This window comes from Aegilops tauschii, chromosome 2, assembly GCF_002575655.3.
Source record: "Aegilops tauschii subsp. strangulata cultivar AL8/78 chromosome 2, Aet v6.0, whole genome shotgun sequence".
NCBI classification, from domain to species: domain Eukaryota; kingdom Viridiplantae; phylum Streptophyta; class Magnoliopsida; order Poales; family Poaceae; genus Aegilops; species Aegilops tauschii.
In genome coordinates, this window is record NC_053036.3 from 500,675,753 (window position 1) to 500,695,656 (window position 19,904).

Below are 19,904 nucleotides of genomic sequence, written 5' to 3' on the forward strand. Positions count from 1 at the left end.
GAGGAAACCACTGGGAGCGCCTTGAGCTTCTCTCCGGCTCTTTTGCGTACGTGGGTGAATATAAGGCCGCCTAATTGTGTCGCGCCGTACCGCCACTTACGCGGTGACACGGCCAAAACAAACACGCGGCATACCATAACACTAGGCGTAGACGTGTCAAAGCTGAGTGTGGTCGTCGTCCGTACGGCGTACAAACCACGCGACATGGCTGTGCTGGTCGCAGGTCACGGCGCCGTGACCGTAGTTCATATAGGCCGAGTGTGCTCGTCGCAGGCACGGCATACTGCTACGTGGCCGTGGTCAGTCGCAGGTCATGGTGCCGTGACGGTAGTCCATATAGGCTGAGTGTTGCCCAAGATGAAGGATATATATCTCCTCCACATCATCAAATCCACTTCTAGAATGGAGTAAAGGTTCATTTAGACCGGGATCAGAGACGGCAGAGTACAAACTTCAGCGATTTGGACGCGAGGGTTGTTTTCGACGATCTCTACAGCCTACTTAAGGTTTAAATCAGATTTTCACTTCATCTGAGATAATGGCGTGACGTCGCCAGAGCTTGAGCCGGGGTGGACCACAGGAATTCAAGTGCTCGTGCTGCAGTTCAACAAATGTTTCTGGTGCCTATCAATGTTAAAAAAAAAAAGTTACTGCACTGCGTGGTAAAACCCTAAACCACGGGGGAGGAAGTTGCGCGGGACAGCTCGTGGGAGACGGATGAGAGCATCTCCAACACCCGCGCTATATAAGCGCCGCGCTGAAAAATTAGTGCTTTTTACGCGCGCTACCGCTCCAGGCGCTCCAGCGGAGGCGCAAAAACCACGCGCGCGGCATATCCAATTCAGCGCGCCGGCCGAAACGCCATCGCACGCCGCTTATTTGCTACGCCCGCTCCCGCGCGCTGGACTCTTGAGCGCTCGCTCGCAACTCCACCTACCCCATCCAACCGCTGGCCCCGCCGCCGCCCGCGCCACCCCATTTCTTCCGGCGACCGTTCCAGCGCTTCCCCGGCCAATCCCCGCGCCGCCGCGGCTTCCCCCGTCTCCCTCTAGTCACCGCCGCCCGTCGCGCGCGGCAGTCCTCAATGCTCAGGTGGCGGCTAGAAAAGATGTGGAGAGAGCTTTTGGGATTTTGCAAGCCCAGTTTGCTATTGTGAGAGGACCGGCTAGATTTTGGGATCAAAAGATGCTTTGGTACATCATGCACGCTTGTGTGATCATGCACAACATGATCATCGAGAATGAGCGTGGCCAAGATGTAGACTACTCTCACTATGAGCTCTTGGGACATCCCGTGCGAGTGCGGTGGAGGGCTGAAAAGGTCCCGTTTTGTTACCTCCTATCATGCCATTTGACGTCCCGAAGCGCATGATGATCTTCAGAAGGATCTCATTGAGGAGTGGTGGGCTTGGAATGGCCGACAAAGAGCATCATGATTTGTGCATTTGATGTTGTATTGTTGAATTGAAAGATAATCTATTTGTTTGAGTTGTAATAACGAAATTAAACTATTTATTGTTGATTTATTTTGTTTGTGTTTGTTCTTCTTGCTTGTGTTTGGAGGGCATATGTTGTTTGTGCGAGAGCGCGCGCTGCATTTTAGCGCGCCTGTTGGAGCTACACGCGCACGCTAAATTTACCGCGGCAGCTGAAGCCAGCGCTTCTCGTCACGCCAAAGCAGGCAATCAGCGCACTGCAAACTGATTTTTAACGCGCTGCGCATTGGGCGGCGGTTGAAGATGCTATGGGGCAAAACCATGCAGAGCCCGTTCTTACTACTAGCTCAGATACAATCAGTGCGGGTGCAGCTTGATGAGGGGCGGTGTTGTCTTCTTGCTTGGAATGGCCATGCAGGAAAATGCGTAGCAAATCACCCTTTCCAAATCGATGCCGCGGGGGAAAGCATCCGACGCGAGCTGCCTGGCATACATTAACTACCAGACGCGAGCTCGCGCTACACTAGTTCGTTCTAGCGCCGCGAGACTCTCCTCGGCTCCTCCTCCGAGTGTCCACCACTACCTTCCCGGATTTGCCCATTCCCATGACGCTCTCCCGCCGCCGCCTCATTCTCCTCTCCCTCGTCGCCATGACGGCGGTTACTGATGTTAGAATTAATGGGCTAGGCCCATAGCAATTTCTGAAATCTCAAAGCCCATGTGTAAAATGGCAAGTGGTGGTGCTAAGTTTAGTCCCACCCCGGAAGTTGAAGAAGAGTTGGACCTCTTTATATAGTGGGTTCTCTCCACCACTCTAAATGGTGTGTGAGAAGAGAAAGGAAAAACCACACGCGCTCGCTTGCCTCGCCTTGGCGAGGCGTACATGCGACATGCGCGTGAATGATCCGCCAAAATCCGGTCCGTCTCCTTGCAGGAGCGCAGCTTCCTTTTGCCGTTTTATTTTTATGTCTTGGCAGACAAGTTCTTGATTTCTTGTCCGGTAAGTATACGAATTAGAAACCGAGTCGGTTTAAGATTGTGGTCGCGGCACAATACCGCCTCTGGTCCTAATATATATACAGCTACCGGCTGCGGCCAGAGACACACCGAAAACACCTAGGGTTTTGCCTCATCTCACAACTTGCGCCGCCATCGTAGTCTACTCCATCCCAAACGCCGGCGTGCATCGGCGCGTGGGAGAGCAGGTCTCCGGAACCGTTCGTCTTTGTGATCCTGCACCGGGAGAGGACGGATTAGGTTTTTGGGAAGCGCTGTGCGCGACTGCTCAAATTCGTCATCACGGGTCGTCTTCCGTCCAAGTCGGGCGGTGCTACTCATCGTCGTATTCATCGCCGTCAGCAGCAGATCGTCGCCAACATCGTCATCAACACTGTCGCACCCATAATAGCTAACGATCAGTACGTCCAACATCCTCTGTTCATGTCTGTCTCTACAGCTATTGTTACGTGTTTGCTGCTGTTATGCATGTCTTGCTGTTCTTCTAGTTTGCTAAATTATTGCATGCTAGTATCTCTTCTAGTCATGAATTATTTATTGGAATTAATCAGCGTGACAAGGTGCTACCCTTCGCCGACGCCCCACCCCAACGGCAGGGGCGCGTTCCACCGCAGTCTCCTCTCGCTCCTCGACGACCTCCCCTCCGCCGCCGCGCCGACGGGCTTCGCCTCCAAGCGGACCGGCCGCGCGTTCGCCCGCGGTCTCTGCTTCGGCGACCCCGCGCCCGGCCCGTGCCTCCACTGCCTGTCCGACGCCGGCGCGAAGATCGCCGACCAGTGCGGCAACGCGAGCCGGCGCGCGGGCTTCCTGAACGACGGCTGCTTCCTGGGCTACGCCGACACCAACGTTTCCTCCGACGGCATCGACATCGGTGCCCTCACCATCTCCGACGACTCCGTCCCGGGCATCCACGCCATCGACGTGCTGTACTTCTTGGGCGTGGCGCTGCCCCTGGTCCGGCAGTCCGCGAACGGCCGGGTGCCCGCCGCCGACGCGACTGCCACGGCGAGCAACGGCGACACCGCGCGCGTGCTGGCACAGTGCGCGACGGACCGCGCCCCAGCGGAGTGCGACCTGTGCCTGAGTGATGCGGTGCTGCAGATGACTACGAGCTGGGGGCTCACCGCCGACGGCGTGCAAGGAAGCGTGGCCGCGGTTCTGGGCCCAGACTGCTACCTCCGTGTCGAGATATCAGCACCGCCGCTGAGAGAGAAGATTCGTGAGTATTTCTCCGGCCGGTAAATTCCATGGCAATTCCGTCCGTCTCTAACTTGTGATGCGCTGCGCTGCAGGGAGGATCGTAAAGGATCACATCTTCCTGACTGTGTTCATTGGCTTCATCGTCCTCGGAGCTATCCTCGCGCTGGTAGCTCATCTCTGCAGCCTGGCGATGAGAAAGGCCGGGAATTGATGCAGCAGCAGCACCACCAGGTATGTACGGTGTACCTACGTCGCCGCCTCGTTGTTGATAAAACAAACCCGCGATCTTGAGTTCTTGACACATCTATCTTTATCTCCAGCGGCGGAAGGGAAGGGAAGCCATGATCTTACCGGGAGAAGAAAGAAGCAGACTGAATAAAAGCAAGCAGGACATGAGGGCGCTGGAGGAAGTTGGTCCGGCTAGCCAGCCAGCGCCATTTTACTACTATTGTTAATCTAGTTATGTTGATCTGTCCTATGCATTTGGATGCTTGGTACTCCATTTTACTACTGCTCTGTTCCGTGATCTTCCACTAATCTTCTTCGTGATTGTGGCGCGGACTTATGCGTTTGGCGCGGACTTATGTGTGGAAAAAGAATGCCGATCTTTTTAAGATCTTTAGCAGATGTTGATCTCTTCTCTGTAGTTGCCGAGTAGTTTTTAAGAACTTCTCTGTAGCTAGCTCGATCTGCATTCAGGTATTTTCATGCATGCATGAGCTTTTTTTCGGGCGTGGCCGGCGATCTGGATGTGGTGGTGCCGGCGGCTCGCTGATCTGCTGGTGCTCCAAGGTTCTGCCTGGTGGTGCTGGTGGTGACGGCGGCCTGTGCACGAGAGTTGGATCCATTCGAACTGATCTGGGTGAAAACTTGCCTTCGGCGTCTGCTAAGGCCGGCGGTGGCGGCGCTATCTGCGTTGTTCCCTTCTTGAAGGCATCGCTATGAAGAAGTTCAAGGCCACTCTCTGCTACCTCCGGTAGAAACCCTAGATCGGATGATCGGATGACGGCGGCGCTCTGGTGTCGTTCCTCCCTTGGGGGCGACATTCTTGGAGGTACACACGTGATCGAGGGACCAGAGGACAGATTTTTTGGTGGAGCGGTGATTCATCCTACACACTGATGGCGACGGATCTTGACGGCATGGCGCAGTGCAGATTTGGAGTTCGCTGTGGGAGGATGGACTCGCGCAGGAGGACGACGCCGTCAGGCGTCGTGGTGGCATCGATGGCAGAGAGACCTGGCATGGTACATGTAACAGTACAACTCCGAAGATGGATTGGTGGCAGGTGGCTGCGGCGGCCTCATACCCGGCAGACATCCTGGTTGAGGAGTGCGCCGGACTGCTAGGTGCCCCATACCAGGCAGGCGTCCTGGTTGGGACCTCAGGTCTTAGATGTTTAGGTTTGGCTGTTGTTAGAAGGGAGAGAGAGGTTTGGTGGAATAGTTCATTGTATTGCTTGAGCCTCGTGGGCATATATATATAGGAGTACATGATCTACTTGGAGTACAAGGCAAGCCAGAATATTTCCTAGTCTAACCTATGTTTCCTAATACAATCACGTTACTCAACATCCCCCTGCAGTCACAACGGTAGCAACGCAGACGGTGAGACTGGAGAAGAATCCGAAGGCAAGCCGACGGACACCCCCCCCACAGTCATAACGATCGATGCATCACGGAGTCGTGGCTGGAGTGGAAACCAAAGAGGTTGCTCAAGCAGGCGCTAGCCCTTTGTGCCATTTGTCGATGTAGCCGAGAGCGTGGGTGGTGGAGCCGTGGTCGAGGTAGCCGTGCAAAGAATGCCGTGGTCGATGTCGAGTCGGGGTAGCCGGTGTCGAGGAAGTCGCCGTGGAGCCGCAGGCGCAAGGGGGCGCCGAGTTAGCATGGGCGCAGTGGTGTCGAAGTAGGGGTGCGCCGGGAAGAAAATGTTGTTGACGACGCGTCGTGGCGGGTTTGCCAAGCCCGGGGACACATCATGGACGAAGGCACGCACCGGTGTTGCCAGCACCGGGCATGCGTAGACGGACAAAGACGAAGTTGATGAAGCGCCGACCAGGCTTGCCAGGCCCGGGGACACATCGTGGATGAAGGCACGCATCGGTGTTGCCAGCACCGGGCATGCGTAGACGAGGGACCTGCACGAGTTATACGCCATGTCGGAGAAGTCGGAGGGGCCAGCAGAGAAGAACTCGACGACGATTGCGGCGTCCATCGGCGCGGGGCCGATGTCACCAACGGTGGTCGGAGTAGACGAAGTGGTCGGGGTAGATGACGACGACGCTGGCGACGGGCTGGTGCTTGGGACGAAGACGAAGGGGGTGGACGGGCGGCGGCGGCTATGAAGGTAGCGGCGGCGGCGACCAAAGACGAGCGGCGGTGGCGGCTAGGTTAGGAGTGCGGCGGCAGTGCTCGAAGTAGGCGAAGAACCCTGACAGCGTGACGAAGACCGGCACGGACGGTGGCGTTCCCGCGCCAAAGAAGACGGCGCGACGCATACCACGGGAGGTCGACGTGCGGTGACGGCGGAGCGGACCGCGGGCCGCGGCGCTACGGCTCGAAGGGGCGATGTAGCGGCGGCAGGCGGGTCGGGGCGACTGCGGGAATACCTCTGGGCGGCGGCGAGGACCGCGGGCCGCGACGCTGCGGCTCGAAGGGGCGACACTAAGGCGGTTCGCGAGTCGGTGCAACCGCGGGGATGACCTCGGGGCGGCGGCGGGGACCGCGTATCGCGACACTACGGCCCGAAGGGGCGACGCAGCGGCGACGCAAGAGTCGATACAGCCGCGAGGAGAACCACGGGGTGGCGGCGCTGCGGCCCGACGGGGTGACGCCGCGGCAGCCCGATGCTCGATCGGTGCAGAGGCGCGCTGAACTCGGGGATGATCTTCACGGGACCTGCGGAGGTGCGCGTAACCGACGGGCCAGGTCGGTCGCGCAGCGTGGATGAGGCGGATTGCGGCGGCAAGCGGGTGATCAAGCCGATCGCGCGCGAGGTCGGGGACGCCGCTCGGTGGAGGCGTGGTGGCGGCGGAGTCCGAGATGAAGCCGGCGACGACGGCCGGCGTGAGACGTCGTGCGGATGAGCTTGTCAGCACCGGCACCCGGGCTGCCAAAGCAACGCCGGCGCCCGGGCAGCGAGGCCCGAGAGACCAACGGAGCAGCGACGCCCGAGTTGAGCCAGCCGACGAGCCTGACGCAGCCGTCCCGACGCAGGCGAGGTAGACCGCCGGGCCGCCGTGCAGACGCGGCGAAGGCGGGTGATGTGGATCGATGGGCGGGCCGGCGCGCGAGCGACGGCTATGATTGGCTGTCGCATGGCGCGAGGCCGCCGGGCCGGGGCGATGCAGGTGTCCCGGTCGGAGCAGGGCGGAGACGGCCGCGTAGGGCGACGGGCGGACCGACGCGCGGACGGCGGCTGGCCCTGACGGACCGCCTCAGCGCGCGTGGCCGCCGGGTCGGAGGAGAGGCACGCTGGTCGCGCCGGGGTTCGAGTAGAGGCGTTCGGGGTCAACGGCGGCGGTGGGCGACGCAAACCGATCAAGAATAGATCGGAAAACCAAAAAAAACGCGCGATCAAGATGACCGGCGGGAGAGAGAAAACCCCGGAGCAAGGCTCGGGGAAAAGACTCTCTAGGGCAGCCGGTCAACACGACCGGCGGACGAACCCTAGGTACGGGCGGCGCGGCCCCCGGCAGCGGTGATGGAGGCCGACCGTCCCGGAGACGGCGGCTAGGGTTTAGGATCGACTTGCGATAGATACCATGTTAGAAGGGAGAGAGAGGTTTGGTGGAATAGTTCATTGTATTGCTTGAGCTTCGTGGGCATATATATAGGCGTACATGATCTATTTGGAGTACAATGCAAGCCAGAATATTTCCTAATCTAACCTATGTTTTTTAATACAATCACGTTACTCAACAGCTGTGATGTGTGTTTGGTATTAGGCCTACACTATCTGCGCCCCTTTATCAATTGGATAGGTGTAGCAACAGTTGTTGCTTAGGCAGTGGCTTTAGTCTTGCTGTTATTTGGCTTTGTAAGGTCTTGTGAGAATAATTAATAAAGTGACCGTATACATCGCCCAGCTGCAGAGGCCGGGGTCATCCTCCTTTTCTAAAAAAAATGAGTTTTTTTTAAAGGTTATGCATGTTTAGCTAGCTCTCGCAGCGAGGCATATTTGCGATGCCAGTTTAGCTACTACACGCAACATCCCTTGTGAACCTTGATCGACCAATGCTTGCCGCTGATCGTGTATGTCCATTATATGTGCCTCATACGAGTAGATTTTACCGCAAGGTGTAACACTTCACACGCATACACAGTTCAGTTATTTAGCATCGTAAATATCACAAATGGTACGACCTTAGCGTACCCAAGAACTGAAATCGTAAATATTGATTAGCGTACTGAAGAACTGAAATCGAAGGGCACGACCTGTCCTTTGAGAGGATAGACGAAGGCTTGCACTTGATGCAAAGTGACCACGGATATACATGCACATAACTTAGCTCGGATTCTTGAAAGGCCAAACCTTAGGCAAAAATCTGTGTAGCGAAGGGGGAGAGAATAATTGGAGTGGAAGACAAAGCTCCTCAATATATTCTTGAATTGCACATGCATGACACGTGGTGTGAAAACGGGGCACTATTTGTAAATTTGCTTGAAACAATAACTGATCTTAGCCAATGGTTTATACTAACTGTTAAATCTAAACACTCATCGCCGAGAAAGCAAGGAAGCAAAACCTAAGCACCGCCCCCCGCCAGCGTGCCTGATTGGTCGCACAAGAAACAAAGCGACCTCGCTAAACCGCCTCCCGCAACCACTACTCTCCGTCCCTTCCACCCTCGGCATATCGACCGCAATGGTTAAGCGGTGCCTCCCCCTAGAGGCCAAGCCCGATGTCATGAACCAGGTACCAGCGCCTCCTCTCCACTTCGGGTAGGGCTTTTGCTTCGGCCTCTCCACCTTCTCACTCATGGCCCTTTACGGTACTGTCGGTTGCGGTCCGTGTCACGACCTGGTCCTGAGAGTGGCCCTGTATCTCTATGCTTTATGTGCCAGTCCCTGGAACTATTGCTGGCACGGACAATTGACAATGAAATACCAAGAAATAATGCACGCCATATATTGTCAAAGTTAATGGAGCTAGCTCAAATTCGTTCACACCGTCACATGGGTTATGGCAGCGAACCTGTTATCGTCGTTTCTATTTTTATTTGTTGTTGATGGTATTGATGTTATTTTGAAACAGAAAGTGCAACAAGGACAGATCACATCAATGTGTGTGTCTCTCAAGGCGCCGGGTATATCACACTTGCTATTTGCGGATGACACGTTACTTTTTTTTTTCATGCCACAACAACAGAAGCTATGGAAGTCAGAGATGCTCTTGCTATCTATAGGAGGAATACATGACAATTTACAAACCCCGCGAAGTGCTCTATCTTATGTGGGAGTAGGTGTTGACCTGCCGATCAAGCTACTGTATCCCCGGCATTGCAGGTGCAGAATCTGCATTTTGAGGAGCGCTACCTTGGGCTCCTTACACCCAACGGGCGCATGTCTAAGGGCCGGTTCCAAAGCTTATAGGAGCAACTCACTAATAGGATTCTAGTTTGGGGAGAAGGAGCATCACCAGGAGGGAAAGAAATATTGATTAAAGTTTTTGCACAGTTCTTGCCCACGTACTTGATGGGGGTGTTCCAGCTACCGCGTAGTGTTTGCGATGATCTCACCCGAATGGTCAGAAATTTGTAGCGGGGGCAAAGGAAGGAAGAAGAAAGACGCACTAGAGGGCATGGGATACCATGATCAAGCCGAAGGAGCAGGGCTGGCTCAGTTTTCAGGACTCTTGCTTGTTCAACCAAGCGTTGCTCGCGCGTCAAGCCTGGTGCCTTATCTCTAACCCTGACAGCTTGTGTGCGCGGGTACTAAAGGACTGATACTACCCTGATGGACGCCTTGAGGACACAGTCTTCTCCAGCAACTCTCCAACAACTTGGCAGTCCATCATCCATGACCTTTAGCTCCTCAAGAAGGGCCCAATCTGGCACATTAGTGACGATGCGTCGGTCCACATTTGGCGTGACCTGTGGATTCCTCATCCGCAGCCCGTGTCCCAATCTCCTTGCAAGGCTGACGCCGGCTTAGGAGAGATAGCCAACTACTGGATGGACATGTATGGAAACTGGAAGGTCGCGCTACTGCAACAACATTCCCTGCAAATAGATGTGATAAGAGTCTATGAAGATTAATGCTTCTCCATGGCAAGCGGAGGATTGTATTGGACAGCTGAGCGGAATGGAGCCTTTTCGGTGAAGAGCACTTATCGCCTCGGCCTCAATGAGCGTTTCCAGCCATCCTCAGTCACAGCAAGCAGGGCATCGGACGGGTGACATGTTGGGCACTTATATGGTGGTGCCCTGCTCCACCCAATATGTGTATATTTGTGTGGAAACTTGCATCAAACGCGTTGGCCAGTTAGGCAAATAAAAACCAGAACATTAGAGATCACTGATGTGTGCCCATTGTGTGCGATGGAGCGGGAGGACACATTCCATGTTTTTTGTAGGTGCCGTTGAGCGGTGGAGCTCTGGCGAGCCATGAAGAAACTTCGAACCTGCGGGATCTTGCAACCGTGCGTCCGACGGGGGTGGAGTGGCTCTTTGATGTCTTGCACAGGGTCGGCCCTAGCATTCCAGAGGCCCTTGTGCAAACCGAGAAAATGGCCCTTACACTATACTAGACAAAAAAAATACTTCCACACCTATCATGTACACCGAAAGTTATTATAAAAGCAAATTCGTCAGAAGCTACAACTCCAACTCTAGCAGTCCAACTCCAACCATAAACGTGCATCAACAAATATCAGGTGTTTTTTTTTCACCTGAAATATCGCAACTGGGTTTCGCTACTAGGAGGAAGACGATACAATTAACCGATCACTGCTCGCTTCTTAATAGGCCTGGTCTACTTCTCTGCATACTATTTGTTTCTACAAATATATATAGTACACATACCTGCAGAGGGTATGGGCCCCTACCCGGGTTGGGCCCTAGGCCGTCGCACTCACCGCCATGGCCCAAGGCCAGCCCTGGTCTTGCATAATCTAAACCGTATGTGTGTGCTGATGGTTGTTCTGTGGTGCTCTTGGCACGTACAAAATGAAATTGTCGACGACAAAAAGCCCCCCACCCACCTGCGTCGAAGCTTCCTGCCGTTTCTTGCTCAGCTGTGAGGCGTCACTATCGCCCTCAAGGTCATGTAAAATAATATTATAATCAATTATTAATATTAATTACGCGACACATGGGTAATCGACGGGCACAAACTCAAAGCCATACCTTATGGGCGTGTTTGGTTGCCCGCATCGAGCCCAACCAGGCCCGCGCGGGAAGGGAGAGGCCTGTTTGGTTACCTGGTTTTCCTGTTGGGCCTGCATCACACGCTTCTGAAAGCAGCCCAGAGCCTGGCTCGCTGGAAATGCTCGGATCGGCAGTTTCTCGCGAGCCAGGCTGAGTGCGGCGCAAGGTCGCACGGGCGGGAGCGAGGCGAGGGCGAGGGGGGATGGCAGGAGATGGAAATCTGGCGCGTCGTCCTGGCGCCAAATTAGCCTCACCCCCTTTCACTCGCTCACCCATAGCCACTGCCCCCATTTCTTCCCTACTGCCTCACCACCGGCGGCGGCTGCGATTTCAGATCTGCAATAGAGGCGGCGGTGACAGAAGAGGCGGCGGCGTTTGCGGCGGATCTGGTGCTCCCCTTGCTGTTGGCCACCGTCTGGTGACCTAGTCTGTGCCATGGCTCCCCCTACGCCGTCCTCGTCTCCGATGCCGGTAAGCAGCACCCCCTCTCCCCTTTGTTAGCTCAGTGGTTAGGCCGTTAAGCTAGGTGTAGGATCGATTTCCCACTAAACGAACCGTCGATGTCGACTAGGTTATGCACGCACGGATGAGGCTGATAATCCAGGCAGCAGCACTGATTAGTGTGATTCGGGCATGGGTCATGTTCATGCACCAGAGAGCTGTTCGTCGTGCTGGGAGACCTTTGATCCGCTATGGCCCATTGTTTCCCCGGGAACAGGAGAGGATCCAAAATCTGAACTACATCTACAACTGCAATGACGTCGAGACTCTGTGGATGCTTCGAATGAAAAGAGCACCATTTGCCAGGCTTGTCGAGACCTTCAGGAGCAGGGGGCTGCTACAAGATAGCATCAACACCAGTGTGAAAGAGCAAGTGCCATGTTCCTACATGTTGTTGGCCATAACCAGAGGTTTAGAGTCATTCACAACACGTTCAGGAGATCAATGGAGACCATCTCTAGGTACTTCATGCAAGTTCTTTTTGCTATTGGGGAGCTTAGAGGAGAGATGACCAGGAGACCATCTGGTCAGACTCCACCCAAGATTCGCGGAAGCCCAAGATGGTATCCATACTTCAAGGTGAGCATTGACAATTTTCAGGATATTCATGGCTTGATATGCTTGTATTGTTCAAGTTGAGCACTAACACAGGCTTGTGATGCCATTTTCAGGATTGTATTGGGGCAATAGATGGTACTCATGTCACTGCCAGAGTTCCTAGGTCACAGTCTGCAGCATACAGGGGGAGGAAGCACTACACAAGCCAGAATGTGCTTGCTGCTGTTGACTTTGATCTGAAGTTCACATATGTGTTGGCTGGCTAGGAGGGGTCAGCGCATGATGCTAACATTCTCACTGACAGCATGAGTCGACCTGATGGGATCAACATCCCCGACGGCAAGTTCTACCTTGGAGATGCTGGCTATGCATGTCGGCCGGGTATTCTTCCACCCTTCAGGAAAAAAAGGTACCATCTCAACGAGTTATCTGGTAGGAACTATCCTAGGACTGCACAGGAGCTGTTTAATCTCAGACACTCCAGCCTTAGAGTAACTGTTGAGAGGGCATTTGGAGCTCTGAAGAATAGGTTTAAGATCCAGGATCGGAAGCCATTTCACCCATACTCCACTCAGGTTAAGCTAGTTCTTGCTTGTTTCATTCTGCATAACTGGATCCTCCAGTGGGGCATTGATGAACACGTGCCTGAGGCGGAAGATGTCGAGCCTGAAGATGTTGTTAGCTCCGGCCATGGTGTGGAGGCATTTGACAATGACGGTTGGAAGAACAAAAGGTTGGAGTGGGCAGAGGCGATGTGGCTTAACAGAGGTCAGTGCAGGATTTGAAGAAGATGGAAGAAGAACAAGAAGCAGCAGTAGCAGAAGCAGAAGCAGAAGCAGAAGCAAAAGAAGAGGAAGAGGAAGATCTGGTACCAGCAACACCGATGAACTATCCCCTATTTAGCCAATGAGTCTTAATAATTTGAACTGTCATTTGATAGTAGTTAGGATGAACTGTCATTTGTTTAAGTAGATGGCGCTACAAGTTCAGATTCTGTGTGGTAAGCTCACCACTAGTTAGAAGTGGTGACAACACCTTATGCAGGTTGCAACCAAACACCATGTCATATGTGCGCCTAATGCAATGCGGGCAACCAAATGCCAGGTCGAAAATGGTTTTTGCATGCAACTAGGGGCATGCAGGCAACCAAACTATATGCATCTGGAGTTTTTTGGCCTGCATTCCCTCAAACCGGCTCAATAGAGCCAGGCTCGCCGGGCTAGGTTGGATCGACAATGTAACCAAACACGCCCTATACCCATGGGACGAATTGCTGGGTTGACAGGTGTTGCACTTCAACAGATGTTAGTACGGTACTGGTGCATACCAACATTCGAAAAAATAAACGTTGTTACTGTACTGGGTGGTAAAACCATAAATGAACGGGGGAGGAAGTTGCCCGGAAGCTCGCGTGGGCGACGGATGAGGCAAAACAATAAAGCGCTGGAAATGCTTGGCAGAGTCCCTTCTTAGTGCGGGTGCAGCTTGATGAGGGGTGGTGTCGTCGCCTAGCTTGGAATGGCAATGCGCGTAGCAACCACGCAGCGCTCCACCCTTTCCAAATCGATGCCGCGGCAAAGCATCCGACGCGAGCTGCCTGCCATACGTACATTACTACCAGACGCGAGCTCGCGCTGGTCCTTTCCTTGGCGACTAGAGTAGACTACTAGTTCGTTCGAGCGCCGCGACACTCTCCTCGGCTCCTCCTCCGAGTCTCCAGTCTCCACCACTGCCTTCCCGGAGCTGCCTGTTCCCATGGCGCTCTCCCGCCGCCTTCTCCTCTTCCTCTCCCTCGTCGCCGTGACGGCGGTCACCGGCACCTCCGAGATCATCGTGACCAGGTGCTACCCGCCGCCGACGCCCGCTGTCAACGGCAGCACCAGCGCGTTCCGCCGCGATCTCCTCTCGCTACTCGACGCCCTCCCCTCGGCAGCCGCGCCGACGGGCTTCGCCTCCATGCGGACCGGCGGCGCGTTCGCCCGCGGCCTCTGCTTCGGCGACCCCGCGCCGGACCCCTGCTTCCGCTGCCTGTCTGACGCCGGCAGGAAGATCACCGACCTGTGCGGACACGCCAACCGGCGCGCGGGCTTCCTGGACGACGGCTGCTTCCTGGGCTACTCCGGCGCCAACGCGTCCTCCGCCGGCGCGGACGACGACGACATCAGTGGCGTGACATTCTCCGGCGACGCCCTCCCGCTCTTCGACAACGTCGACGTGCAGAAGCTCGTGGCCGTGGCGCGGTCCCTGGTTCCGCGGTCCGCGAACGGCCAGGTGGCAGCCGCCGACGCGACTGCCACGGCGAGCAACGGCGAGCAACGGCGACACAGTGCGCGTGCTGGCACAGTGCGCGACGGACCGCGCCCCGGCGGAGTGCGCCCGGTGCCTGCGGGATTCGTCGCTGCAGATGGCCCAGAGCTGGGGGCTCACGCTCACCGCCAGCGCCGTGCAAACGGTTCTCGCCTCGAACTGCTACCTCCGCTTCGAGATATCGGCACCGCCGCTGCCCGTGAGAGAGAAGATTCGTGAGTATTGCTACATAACTCCGGCCGGTAGATTTCATGGCGATTCTATTTCTATCTCTAACTTGTGATGCGCTGCGCTGCAGGGAGGATCGTAAAGGATAACATCGTCCTGACTGTGTGCATTGGCTTCATCGTCGCCGGGGTTATCATCCTGCTGCTAGTTCATGTATGCCGCCTGGTGATGAGGAAGGTCGGGAATGCTGCTGCAGCACCAGGTATACATCCGCAATCTTTCTGACTGTGTACTACCTACGTTTCCGCCTCGTTGTTGAGAAATATACATCCGCAATCTTAAGTCTTAACACAACTATCTTTATCTCCAGCGGCGGAAGGGAAGCCATGATCTGACCGGGATAAGAAGGAAGAAGACCGAATAAAAGCAAGGAGCCATCTGCAGGACATGAGAGGGCGCTGGCTGGATCGGGCGTTACCGACTTCCTGCACGAGCACATAGCTAGCTAGGGTCGTGTTACTGTTATGTTGATCTGTTCTATATGCATTTGGATGCTTGGTACTCCATTTTACTACTGCTCTGTTCCGTCATCTTCCGCTAATCTTCTTCTTGATAGTGGAACCCGGTCGTTTGGCGCGATCCTATGTGTGGAAACCTAATGCTGATGTACAGTTTTTCTCCCTTCTAAATGAAAAGGCAAAGCACCTGCCATTGCCCGTCAAAAAAGAAACATAATGCTGATCTTTATAAGATCTTTAGCAGATGTTGATCTCTTCTCTGTAGTTGCCTACCTACCTAGCTAGCTAGCTCGATCTTTAGCAGATGTTGATCTCCTATGTATGTGTGGAAACCTAATTCAGGTGTTTTCATGCATTGCATGAGCTTTTTTAAAATAAAGGTTATGCATGTTTAGCTCAACGTCCATGGCAGGAGCTTGCTGGATTTCTGCTGTGCTTCCCCTCCATTTCAAAGGAAAAAGTTCATTTTAAACCCTAAACTCGTAGAGGTTTGGTGGAACGAACCTCCAAATCAAAATCCCGGTCGATTGCACCCTGAACTATACAATCTCGGTGTAAACTGAACCTTCGGGTCATTTTCCAAACAGGGATTGTCCACGTGCAACAGGATGACCGGAATTGGGGAACTCCTGGGCCGGCCTAGTTCACGGCAGCTCGTGCTGCGCGTTGCCGTAACATTTTTTTCGTTCACTATTTGTTTTATTCTTTTTGGTTTTTCTGCTTTGGTTTTTTCTTTTTGTTTTTTTCGTTTCTAATTCTATTTATATTATTTTTCCTATTTATGATTTTTTTTAAATTTTACTGTTTCATTTTCCCTATATTATACAAAGTTCATTGCGTGTTACCAAAGTGTTCATTGTATATTTAGGAAAAGTTCTTGGTATATTACAAAAAAGTTCATCATGCATTATAAAAATTTCATAGTATATTAGAAATTGTTCAATGAATATAAAGTGTTTTTCAAATTTGTTCAGTGGTATGTTACACAAATGTTCAATGTGTATTAGAAAATAGTTCAACGTATATTACAAATGTTCAATGCATATTCGAATTCTTTTCAACACATTATTTATTGTTTATTCCAAAATTTTCATCATATATTTAAAAATGTTAATTCTGTATAATTTAAAATGTTCAACGTATATTAAGAAAATTTTCAACGGAGAATACAAAACTTTCGTTGCGTAATCCAGAAATTTCCAAAATAAGTTTGATACTTAAAGCTTCACGCCGTGAATGCATCAGTTGAACTCACTGGTTCGGGTTGCAAGTTTCATCTTCTAACAAGTAGGTGGTCGCGAGTTTGAGTCGCTAACTCAGCACTTTTTCTGAATTTCTTTGCGCGCCTGAACTTCAATAGCTCCAAATGGCCCCGTTAACCTTTTTCCAAACCCGTGGACTTTTTTTATAATCTGTAACCTTTTTTTTTCAAATTCATGAACTTTTTTCTTTTGAAAATATGGTTCACAAGGTTCTTTCTTTTTTGCTATTTCCTACTAAAATGGCCACCGGTTTTTACATACTTTTAAATAATTTGAGCATTCAAAAAAAATACGGGATTTGAAAACAATATGCAAATTTGGAAAAAGTTTGGCGATTCAAAAAAAGGTTCATGAATTTAAGGAAAACAAGGAAAATAGGAAAAGGAAAAGGAAAGAATAGAAAGAAAAAAAAAAGAAAAAAAAAGGAGCAAGTGAACCGGACGCATGTGGTATCCTGTTGGTTAGTTGCATCGATCAGTAGCCGGGCGGTCCAGCGGGGAGCAAGGGTCTGCGCCCTTCGGAATTTTTATTTTTGAATAAAAAAACTAAAGCAGGCCGGCTCGCCAGACGAATCCCGGTTGATATTTGCCACATCAGCGCTTTTTTTTTAGAACCGCCCTCAAGGCCTTTATTCAATAATAAGACGGTTTACATCCGATTGCACTAGGGCAATCAATGAAGCAGGGAAAACATCAAAAGAGATTACAGTTGAAGTACTAGCCAAACTCTCTCTGGCGCACCAGTGAGCTACCTTATTGGCCTCTCTACTAACATAATTGAGTCGTAAACCCTGAAAGTGTTGGAGATAGGATTTGATCTCGCTGATGATCGGGCTTCGTGTCGACCTGCACTCCGTTGCCATGTACACATTTATAACAGTTTTGCAGTCCGTCTCGACGGTCACCCGCGTCCAGCCCTTCTCCATAGCCAGACGCACAGCCTCCCTGACAGCTAGCAGTTCAGCGCAATACGGATCAGTCACCCCGGATAGCTTGCGGCCCCCGGCTAGCCTGAGCTCTCCGTCATGGCCCCGAGCCACCAGTCCGATCGCCGAGGAAACCCCATTCACGTCCACCACAGCGTCCGTATTGATTTTGCACCATCCCGCTTCCAGTGGTTTCCATCTCTCCTTCACAAGACTTCTCTCCTCGGCAACATCGGCCGGGATGTACAAAGCTTGGATGAGTTCCTTCACTAGGACCATCGACCTCCCGGGCTGACCTCCTCATGCGTGTATTTGTTTCTGCTTGACCAAATTGTCCACATGACTGAAATAATGATGGCCGCCCGGTCTCTCCCAATAAAGCTGGGATCAAGCAAGTCCCTCGACCACGTTGCTGGGTGTAGCCGTGGTGTCTTAAACTCGAAGAAATCTTCTGCCTCCCTCCAAAATAATTTTGCATGATCGCATGTAACCAGAGAATGAAACAGCGACTCCTCCTGGTTGCCGCACATTGGACATGTGTGATCTTCCCCTATATGTCGTCGGCATAACTCTTCGTTCGCCGGTAGGAACCCTTTGAGGACCCGCCACCAGAAAATTCGTATCTTGGGCTGCACCTTCAAGCGCCATAGTGATTTCCATACCTCCTCCCCCCTGGGAGGAGCTGCCAATCTGATTCAGTTCACTTTCCCGGGATTCCAACAGCATCCGGTACGCTGATCGAACCGTGAACATCCCAGACCTCTCATAGCCCCATGCCCAAAAATCAGGTAAAGCTACCCGCGGCCTCGGCATATTAAGGATGGCTAGTGCATCCGGGGTAATGAAGGTTCTCTCAATAATTTCCTCATTCCATTCACCATCATCCGTCATCAAATCAGACACAAGGTGTATGGGATCACTTCCCATGTTGCACACTGGTTTGAAAGTATTGTTCCCTTGTATCCAGTTGTCATGCCATACTTCCGTAGTAGTTCCATCACCAACTCTACGGATTAAACCCTTCTTGAGCACCTCCCTGCCGGTGATTATCGCCTTCCACGCAGTGGAGGCGCTGGCCGGGCATTCTGCCTGCAAGAAATCTCCATCTGGGTAGTACCTGCCCTTAAGAACACGCGCGCATAAACTGTGTGGTTTATCCAGCAGTCGCCACGCCTGTTTGGCGAGCATTGCATCATTGAACAGCTCCAAATCCCGGAAAAGCAGAAAATAATGACAGGGTTCAATTTAGACCGGAATTGCGTAGTCCTGGGTGCAATCAATCGGGGATTTCGACTTTGAGGTTCGTTTCGCCCGACCTCTACAAGTTCAGGCTTTTAAATGGATTTTCCCCCATTTCACACTAGCCTCATCTCGTTGCTGGCTGACGGTGCATGCTAGCTGCATGCATGTACATGCATCTTCTGAAATAGAGTGATTGGTTTGGATTCAAGTGCAGAATATAGGCAAATGGGTGCTAGCTGTGCATATTAATTGCCTCCGTTCAATGTCGATTTCTTCAGTGTACTACTGCTAGTGTCGATTGATGCATTGGTTTGAGTTTGGCTTAGTCAGGTAGGTTTAGTAGTAGATACTAACTCACTTTTTAGATTAATTTGACATGGGTTTGATGAATATGTAATACTCCCTCAGTCCCAAAATATAAGACGTCTTTTGGTATAAAGAGAAAGCGGGAGTAGCTAACAGGATATGTTTAACCTGTTTTAACATATTTGATTGATAGTTGAAAAGGGCAAAGTATTTAGGGCATCAATTTTAATTTGACATGTGGATTTGATCTTCAATTTGATATGTTGTAGGCTATGTTGTTCAATTTGATGTTTGGAAGTTTGTAGCGATTTAGTATGCAGTGTGATCAAGATCAAGTAGTTTGGTTGTTTGTTGTTCGTTTAAAATAATGTTTTAGCATGTTTGAACAACCTAAAATAGGGCAGCTGTTGAAGAACAATTTTGAGTGCCCTAAATTTTACTCCAACAACCTTTTTTTGTACCCTAGAGTAGGCCAACTATTGAAGATGGTCTAAGCCCACCGAAGGTCGGTGTCGTCGTCTCCTTGCTTAGAATAGCAATGCAGAAAAATGCATAGCAATCACGCAACGCTCCACCCTTTACAAATCGGTTCAGCGGTAGCATTGGACGCGAGCTACCTAGCATACATTGCTTACGAGACACGAGCGCCGGTCCTTGGTGACTACTAATATATATTAGAGTATTGAGTAATGCTACATCTGCAAAGATTTACTTAAAGATTTTACGTACAAACTGATGTGAAGGATTGTGATTGGTAATAGGGGGATGAGGGGGCCCACCCCACTAAAATTCAGGGAGGGAGAGAGAATTCCTTTGGAAGGTTAAGTAAACCATTGTAGGTCTTTTTAGGTCTAGCATTATTGTGAGAGTATTTGGTATATCTTTTGTCCTACCTTATCTCGACCAAGACATCTTGTCCTTCAAGACATATATATATAAACACAATATAGCCTTGCCCACGAGGGCTCGAACGATTCCACCAATTCTCTTACAGCGCTAGACTAGTTCGTTCGAGCTCGAGCACCGCTGCACTCTCCTCGGCTCCTCCTTCGAGTCTCCAGTCTCCACCACTGCCATCCTGGAGTTGCCAACTCCC

General features: G+C 52.1%; 1 protein-coding gene and 1 pseudogene across 1 annotated transcript; both read left to right on the forward strand.

The window, feature by feature from the left end:
* The first annotated feature begins 2,025 nt into the window (after positions 1–2,025).
* LOC109740399 (plasmodesmata-located protein 5-like) lies at positions 2,026–4,279 on the forward strand. Its single transcript, XM_020299456.4, has 4 exons — positions 2,026–2,117; positions 3,004–3,671; positions 3,745–3,883; positions 3,973–4,279. The coding sequence occupies exons 1-3, from the start codon at positions 2,041–2,043 to the stop codon at positions 3,861–3,863; spliced, it is 864 nt and encodes a 287-aa protein (XP_020155045.1). The 5' UTR covers positions 2,026–2,040; the 3' UTR covers positions 3,864–3,883; positions 3,973–4,279.
* Positions 4,280–13,623: 9,344 nt separating this feature from the next.
* LOC109740391 (uncharacterized) lies at positions 13,624–15,479 on the forward strand (annotated as a pseudogene).
* Positions 15,480–19,904: the final 4,425 nt, after the last annotated feature.

Excerpts from the sequence above, each read along its gene's own strand:
- LOC109740399 (XM_020299456.4), top strand. The coding sequence starts at position 2,041 with ATGACGCTCTCCCGCCGCCGCCTCATTCTCCTCTCCCTCGTCGCCATG. Across the intron at positions 2,118-3,003 it reads ACTGATGTTAGAATTAATGG|CGTGACAAGGTGCTACCCTT; the intron begins GCTAGGCCCATA and ends GGAATTAATCAG. Across the intron at positions 3,672-3,744 it reads GCCGCTGAGAGAGAAGATTC|GGAGGATCGTAAAGGATCAC; the intron begins GTGAGTATTTCT and ends GCTGCGCTGCAG.